General features: G+C 36.2%; 1 protein-coding gene across 1 annotated transcript; it reads left to right on the top strand.

Moving 5' to 3' along the window:
* Positions 1–1,333: 1,333 nt before the first annotated feature.
* LOC115827007 (H-2 class II histocompatibility antigen, A-Q alpha chain-like) lies at positions 1,334–6,774 on the top strand. Its single transcript, XM_030790966.1, has 5 exons — positions 1,334–1,407; positions 1,872–2,123; positions 3,174–3,455; positions 5,231–5,366; positions 6,649–6,774. The coding sequence occupies exons 1-4, from the start codon at positions 1,347–1,349 to the stop codon at positions 5,356–5,358; spliced, it is 723 nt and encodes a 240-aa protein (XP_030646826.1). The 5' UTR covers positions 1,334–1,346; the 3' UTR covers positions 5,359–5,366; positions 6,649–6,774.
* Positions 6,775–8,580: the final 1,806 nt, after the last annotated feature.

The raw sequence follows: 8,580 nt of genomic DNA, 5'->3' as shown, positions 1-8,580 counted from the left end.
TGTTTCACATATTTAATGTTTAAGATATTTATTGTCTCACATATTTATTGTTTCAGCTATTTATTGTTTCACATATTTAATGTTAGATATTTATTGTTCACCGATATGCTTATAATTAACGCACGACGCACTTTGTGAAAGTTAACGGTTGAGGGAAGTAAATTGAATAAAGGTTGTTAGTCACACTTAAGTCTGTTTTGCTAAATATATCGTTGTAATGTAATATAAACATTTTCCACTTAATACATTTCAGTGGCCTGTACTTATTACAGAGGCTTAATGTAAACGACTTTTGTTTTCGCCGGTTGCCATGGTGAATCGTAGTATCGGAGCTCCATTGATGATGTTTTTTTATAATCGTCATGCACGCACTCGACTCAAAGTTAACATACTCAGAGTTGATTTAACTAACTCAGATCAGCTTCTCTGGAACCAAAAACTCGGACTTTCCCATCTCAGGGTTCATCAGTTTAGAGTTCAGGATTATACTCAGAGTTTGTTACACTTGTTGTCTGGAATATCTCCCAAGGGGGATATTTCAGAAAGCGGGTTTTGTGAAAACTCTGGGGTAGTTAAATCAGAGAAAGTAGTAAACTTCCTAATAGAGGAGCCTTATGGCAAAACCATAGGGCTCTTCTATTAGGAAGTTTACTACTTTCTCCGAGTTAACTAACTCTGAGTTTTCACTAAACCCACTTTCTGAAATACCCTCCAGCAGGGGCATCACAGCAAAACAAAAGTTCATGCAGGAACCCTGGCACTTCCTTCCTTTATTCACCTCACATAATTCTTTTCAGAAATCTGTTTACTGGTGACAGTTGCAACCTTGCACATTACTGTTTCATTACTGATTGCATCAATAGTGGTTAAAAATACAATAGATAAGAGGGCACTTCATAATATGAATATCTAAAAAATAAAAATAAAGAGTTAGTCCACCATTTGACTTCAGAACAGTTTCCAGTTGCCTTACTTCAATCAATCCTACTGACAACTGACAACTTGTGTTATCACACATATGTTAACAGAATTGTAGGATGAATGGGGTTGGTGATCTAAGTCAGTTCTGGCTATACAGTCAATTACACATGCAGAAATTTTAAGTACCCTAAAGTCAGGGTAGCACTTGGCCACTGTTTAAAGCACTTGGCCACTGTTTAAAGTATGACCAAATTTGAAATGAAAGTTACCTAGATACAACACTGTCAGAATGAAACAAGTAATCTCATTGCATTATACTTTTAAGAGGCTCTAGTGAGATGGAAAAAAGGAATGCAGGTTGATTGAGCTTTCATTGTGGTTGGAGTCTGTCTTTTCTATACATATTCTTTGCAGTTCAGTGCAAGATGAGGCTCTGTATTTTCACCTGTGCAATTCTCAATGCTTTGGTCTACACAGGAGCTGAAGGTGAGTCAACGATTTTTATTTTACATTCACCATGACTGTTAAATACAGGCTTCCATTATAAATTGTTTCATGCACAGTTTATACGATTGCACAATTTTTTTGCATGCCAGTTGCAAAAACTGTTAAACTCAGTAAAAGGCTGAAATGAGAAGACTGAAATGTTGAATCCTTCCATACTATTTCACTGTAAAATAAATAGTAAACAAACAAGGTAACACAGGCTACTATAACTTAAAAGGTTTTGAGGCAAAGGCTTTTTTGGGTAAATTCAGCTTATGTTCAGTAAGCCTAAAATCATTCATAGAAGTATGCTGAAGATGTACTCCATTGCAATGTGATTAAAATATAATTAACTATAGATAATAGTGATGGTGAAATACAAAATATTACATGGATATATTTGAGGCATGAAATGTACATTATGTGATATTTGTTCTGATCTGAGTATTCTTCATCTCTTTCAGTCAAACATAAAGAGATACACATCAGTGACTGTTCTGATACAAAGCAAGGGGAGGATATATATGGACTGGATGGGGAGGAAATGGCACATGCAGACTACAGTAAAAAAGAATATGTGATGACACTGCCTGACTTTGCAGATCAATTCAGATATGAAGATGGAATTTTTGACACAGCTGTTACCAACCAACAAGTCTGTAAACAAAACATAGATATTTGGGTTAAGTCTTACAACAACCCCACTGAAGCAACAGGTAAGCCATAAGCAACTTATATTCTTCATTTCCCAACAAAAAACCAAAAGCTTAACATATGTTAAGACTAAGGTCCTACAAAGGTGAGCTGACCTTATCTTTATTACTCAAAAGTAATTAATGTTAACAAAAATAACCCCAGGTTCCTTTTTGATACAGTATCTAAACTTACCCAGAATCATTCCCCTCAATCTAGCCCTTTTACTGCAAACGATTTTACTGAATTTTTCTTGCAAAAAATAGACTTAATTCGTCGTAATATTCAAATTAATTTATCAGATCAGACTGCCTGCACCCTCTCTGTTACTGCACCTAAGATTAGTCAGGATGTGCACCTTTTCACTCAATTTAACCCAATCTCTCTTGAGGCGTTGTCCAAATTGGTGCACTCTGCTTAACCAGCTTCTTGCCTCCTTAGTCCCCTACCTGCTAAACTTTACATAGAGCTTTTCTCGGCCCAACAATCTTAAAGACTCTAAATATGTCACTAAAATCTGGTGTTGTACCCTCCTCTTTTAAAACAGCCGTGATCAGGCATTTACTTAAAAAAAACGAACTTTGACCCTGAAGCCTTAAATAATTATAGGCTGATCTCTGATCTCCCGTTTCTTTCTAAAATACTTGCAAAAATTGTAGCTGCTCAGCTGATAGCCCATATGTCCTCTAACAGTCTGGTAGAAATATTTCAGTCAGGCTTCAGGCGTTTTCACTCTACTGAAACCGCGCTTACTAGAGTTACTAACGGTATTAGTGGCCTGGCTCTCTCTTGGTTTAAATCTTATCTCTCTGAGAGAAAGCAGTGTGTCCACTATAATAATGTGACTCTGAATACCGTAAGCTTAACTATGGTGTTCCTCAGGTATTATTATTATTATTATTATTATTATTATTATTATTATTATTATCATTATTATTATTATTAATAATAATAATAATAATAATAATAAAACAAGCTGCCCTTACCTTTAAGCTGACCTTATCTTTACAGAACAAGAGCACACTTTTCATTTGTACAGTAAGTACCTGATGTAGCTTTGATCATTCTTCCAGCCCCCCCAGAGAACTCGATTTATCCTAAGGATGATGTGATGCTCGGTGTGAAGAACACACTCATCTGTTATGTGACTGGATTCTACCCTCCTGCACTCAGAGTAAAGTGGACAAGGAACAATGAGGATGTGACAGAGGGAACGACTCTTAGTCAGTTTCGACCCAATGATGATAGCACCTTTACCATATTTTCCACACTGAGCTTCACTCCAGAGCAGGGGGACATCTACACCTGCACAGTGGAGCATCAGGCCCTGCCAGAACCCCTAACCAAAGTGTGGGGTGAGTCTATGTCTGCGTTTGAAATGGCATTTGTCCACAGTGAGCAGTATAGTTAAAGAGAATAGATTAAGCGCCAGTTAAACATACACTATTTATGAACTGTTGACTCTCAGAATCCACTGCTGCTGATAAATGATGTGCTGATGGGTACATAGGAACAATTCAATTTAAATTCAAATAATTCTGATATTGATCAGTATTTTCTTAGCTGGGATCTGAAAAAGAAAAAGAAAAGAATCTATGAGTGCAATATACTGTGTAAAGACCTAAATACAGTGGAGATGTTTTGCTTGTCACATAATCAGTGTAAAGCCAATTCTATCAGAAGTCCTTTTAAAATTAAACCATTAAATTAATCTTTTCAGATAATTAAATAAAAAAAAATATTGTTCTGGAAAAAAATGATTGGAAATGTTGCCATGTTTTCATGATGATATGTAATCATATACATATCATGGATACAAAGAAAAATGTAAAAACACTCACAATGTGATGAACAAGATAAAACCACAAAAAGGGAAAAGAGGCATGTCAAAAATGTGACACAACCAAATACACACTTACTGTCCCCTTTATTAGAGACACTTTAATTGACCTATGCTAACTGGTCATTTTATGAGGTATACCTGCTTTACTGGTACACTATATGGGATTATAGCTGTAGACTAAAGCCCAACTGTTGCCATGCACAATTTGTTTACAAAATAGGACATCCTTGGCAGTACCAATGAAAAGTATGTAGGATGTAATAATGAACAATAACATAATCTTGATTATAGTTTGCCTCCCAAACATGTTGTGTCTGTGTGTTATGTGAACATATGTTCTCTTTGTTATCATTTTCATTTATTTTGTGACTATTATATAGAAACATGGACATTTACTCATCAGCTACAAGAAATGTCTACACTAACAGTCAATACCAGCTTAAAAACGTTGATGATAGATAATAGTTTTTGTTTTTTTTTAATAAATGTCATCATGATTTATCAATTCATCCTTTTTCAGAATGAACTTCTACTCAAAGCCCTCACTGAAAGTAACCTGAGGGCAAGACTTCCTGTCCTCAGAAATGCAATGTTTACAGTATTTTCAGTTATACTGTAAACTTTCTAATGGTTACTCAACAAATGAAATACCTAGATGTGCGAAAACTTATTAGCCAACATCATTATTGTTCCACTTTTATGTATGTTATAACCACAACAACCAAGGAATGAGTTCTTCAATTAGTTATGACACTGCACACATTCAAAATTTTTGGATGGGCATCTCAGGAGAGAGAGGGGGGTTATGAGACCTTAGCATATTCCCACCAGGTTCTCTTTGTACCACTGATGTCCACATGAATAATCACATTGCAGGTGTCTTTTTTCAATGTTCCACAAATTTCAGATAAAATTTAATGAAAAACACAATCTTTGAGGTGAAATTTGTATGCTTGTCAGTCATCAAACATAATACTTGGAGTGCACAGAGGGAGGAAAACAACACATGAAAAGCCGAAAAATCACCAAATGTGAGAACAACGCAGACACCTCACTGCCATTTTGATGCACCCTCAGACTGCACTAGCAACACCTGGTAGTTCATTAGTAATAAGAAAGTGGTGATGCACTAAGCAGGGCTGGCCACATTGAAATTTCAGGGGGGGGTGGGGTGGGGGGTCACCTTGAATTAGCAAAACTAACAGTGAGAAAAATTAAAATGAACAACAATGTCTTACCTGTGTGTGTGTGTGTGTGTGTGTGTACGCGTGTGTGTGTGTTTAACAGAAGCAGATTCTGAGATTACTGTGCCCAGTATTGGTCCATCTGTGTTCTGTGGAGTGGGCTTGACTGTGGGGCTGCTGGGGGTAGCAGTTGGAACATTCTTCCTTGTGAAAGGCAACAACTGTAGCTGACACTGCAGGTAAAAAAAAATGTGTAATGGGAATTTTCTTACTTTTTCCTTACCTTTACCACGACACTGGACTATCAGCAATATAGTAAGAATGCAAGAGTGTAAGAGTGTCAGTAAGAATGTATGAGTGTCAGACAGTTGCCTCCTGCCACGAGGATGGAAAATTATGCAATATATGGAAACATGGCACTGACTTACTAAAGTAATAAAATGTCATCAAAAGTTCATTGTGATCAGACAATCCAATCAAGAAAATGATGAAAATGAACCAACAGCAGCACAAGGACAAATGAAGCACTGAGAAGTTAATTGTCTGTTTAAAGTACATTTAACAGTTACAGCGGTGAAAACGGCCGACTGTAAAGAGACTACTTTTTAGTTGGGTGCCAGATGCCCTCCAGGAGCGTCACATAGAAAGAGAGAGAGAGAGAGAGAGAGAGAGAGAGAGAGAGAGAGAAGCAGAAGGAAAAAATTTTTCGCAAGTTTTACCCCTATCGAACTGGCATATGTTGCCTAGTAGGGCCTAGATTCACATGCAGCCTGTCGCGGCTAGCTCAAATTTCAGGGCAGTAACCATACAGCATTCAAAAATTCAAAGCAATATTCCCAAATATAAAATGAAAACAGATTAGAGAAAATTACAACACCTATGTCCAATGATTAAATACATTTACAGGTTTTTAAAGGTCCATATTGAGAAGGGTCATAAAGGTTGGTCTGGTGGAAATGTCAAATGTATGGTGGAAGAGTAACAATATGTATTGTACGACAACAATAAAAAAGAAAAGACAAAAAACCCAGTGGTAACAATCAAGACGTCGGTTAACACAGAACACAATACATAATTTTACGGATTCAGTTCACAGGTCTTATTTACATATATACATAGGGCGGAACTGAACGTTCTTTTGGGGTGTGGTAAGGTTAGGTGTTAGACCTGGCTGGAAAGCATGGCCCTGTTGTCATGGGCCAAGATGTCTGTCAGAAATGTCCTGTCTGTAAAGGAGCTCAGTTAAACATAGAAAGATAAATAACCATCTATAGGGGAAAAATTATCTTTTACAAAGTTCAGTGAAAGTGTATAGACCATCTTTATCATTAAAAGAAGTTGAAGTCTGACAGTATACAAATGTGACAATGTTAACAATGCTAGTGGTTCTGCTATGCAATGCCAGTAGCTGTGGAAATCTGTTTAAAGTTTAAAGTTGCCTCACTTTTTCACTTGTCATGAAAGGATAAACCTATACAGCTGTCATACAAATATTTGTTGCTTGTTATTCTGTCATTACAGATTTTTATTTCCAGATTTCCCTGCCTCCCGTGAGGTCTCAACAGCTGACAAATGTTTCACAGTAGTGTTTGAATGGCCAAGGCCTTTCCTCTTTGGGGGAAATAAACATTTTTCTTATCATTTCAAGTTGTGTATGGGTTGACAAGATGAATATCTAATGTCTGAAAAATTAAATAATTAGAAGAGGACTATTTTCATTCTACAAAAAATGTAATTATTTCTAAAAAATGTAAATGTCTTGGTTTTAGCCTGAGGAAATATATGGGAGTGCAACCTTTTTAATCAGCTGTTTTCTCAATGATTCATTCAGCAGATCGAATTAATAAACATTTAGTGTCTGAATCAATAACTGTCCTCTTGTTTCTAGATGCTGTTTTATAAAATTATTCCATTTCGTAATTTGATTGGCTGCCACAACCACAGAATTAAAATAGTGATTTTTTAATGTGTCAGGTTTCAAGTGATTGCATCTGTGTTTTGTGGAACGAACATTTAAGCTAACCTAGAAGTTGCCACTGAATCACATTTGTCTGTTTGATGGGTCAGAGACATCCATACCACCCATCTCATCTGGTCTTCATGTAAATCCTAATGGAAGAACTAACAAACTGCAAAACACTATACAGTTTTGACTATTTGGTCAATGGGTGGTTAAAAAGAATCTCTCAGAGATTCAGTATCAATATTTGAATACTTCTCATAATGCAGGTAGATTGAGATAGACCTAATAACCAGGTGTCTTGGATACTATTTACCTGAGTGGGCCCAGCAGAGGACAAGAGCATCTCTTACATTGTTATTGAAGGCTGCAGGATTTATACACATGATACAGCCACTTACTGTCCCTCTTGTGTTTGTCAAACCAAAAGTTGTTTGATAGTACTGAAGCTTACAAAATGGTATCAGAAAAGTACCATACACAATACAGAATGAAAAGATACAACTATGTACTACCCGTTTCTTTACCTTAATATTTTTCCAAAGGGTTTAAAGACACTGCCCATACATACAAACAAACACAAAAACACAAACACACACACACACACACCACTCACTTACCCACTGCCTGCTACAGAATTCAGTTGTGTCAACAAAATGTTCACAATTCCATCACAACAAAATCAAGCATAGTTGTATTAAATGAGCCAAATGCTTCATGGTGATTTTGTCAGGACCAAGAAGCAAGACAGTTATAACTGCAACGTGTTTTGCCTTGTGCTTTTATTTTTATTCTCAAGAGACATGTAAGAATGATTCATGATTCTGATTAGAATTGCTACAGAAAATTTGTACAATGATTTTACTGATCCAATGGCAGAACAAGGTAAGTGATTTGATAACAGGTTTCATGGGACAGGCAGAGTTTACTGATCGCCTGATTTTTTCTCAATTCTTATTCTGTACCCAGAAAACAACTGTCAGGTCCAGCTACTATCCAGGTTCTAAGAACTGAATTTGAAGTAACCATCAGTTCTAAATTCAGCTCATATTTGATTCCAGCTCTGTCTTTATTGCAAGGTCACTCAACACTGATGACCTGTCATAGAACAGTTTTCAGTTTTCACATGAACCAAAGAGCATTAGCTCAAATTCTGAATTACTTTTAATACACACACACATACAAAACTGATGATGTTGTTGTCATAGAATTTTTTTAAGTACTTAAATGCATTCATGAAACAATGACTCTGCTCTAAAATGTCTCAACTTATTTCTTGACACTTTTGTGAATCTTAGACAGTTTTCCCAAAATGAAACACTGGTTTCAAAACCATTTACACAGTACTTAAAAAAATCAAGAATACAGCTTTCCTAATGCCTCTGTGGCATTGTCTCCTTAGTGGTAAACATACAGTTGACTCTATTGCAACTAAACTAAACAAAAACTAAAAAGAAAAAAAAAAAAAAAGCACCTATTCTTCTCCAGTGAGT

Source organism: Chanos chanos, chromosome 1 (genome assembly GCF_902362185.1).
Source record: "Chanos chanos chromosome 1, fChaCha1.1, whole genome shotgun sequence".
Lineage (NCBI taxonomy): Eukaryota > Metazoa > Chordata > Actinopteri > Gonorynchiformes > Chanidae > Chanos > Chanos chanos.
The sequence above is the reverse complement of the archived record's forward strand: the minus strand, read 5'-3'. Positions and strand labels throughout refer to the sequence as shown.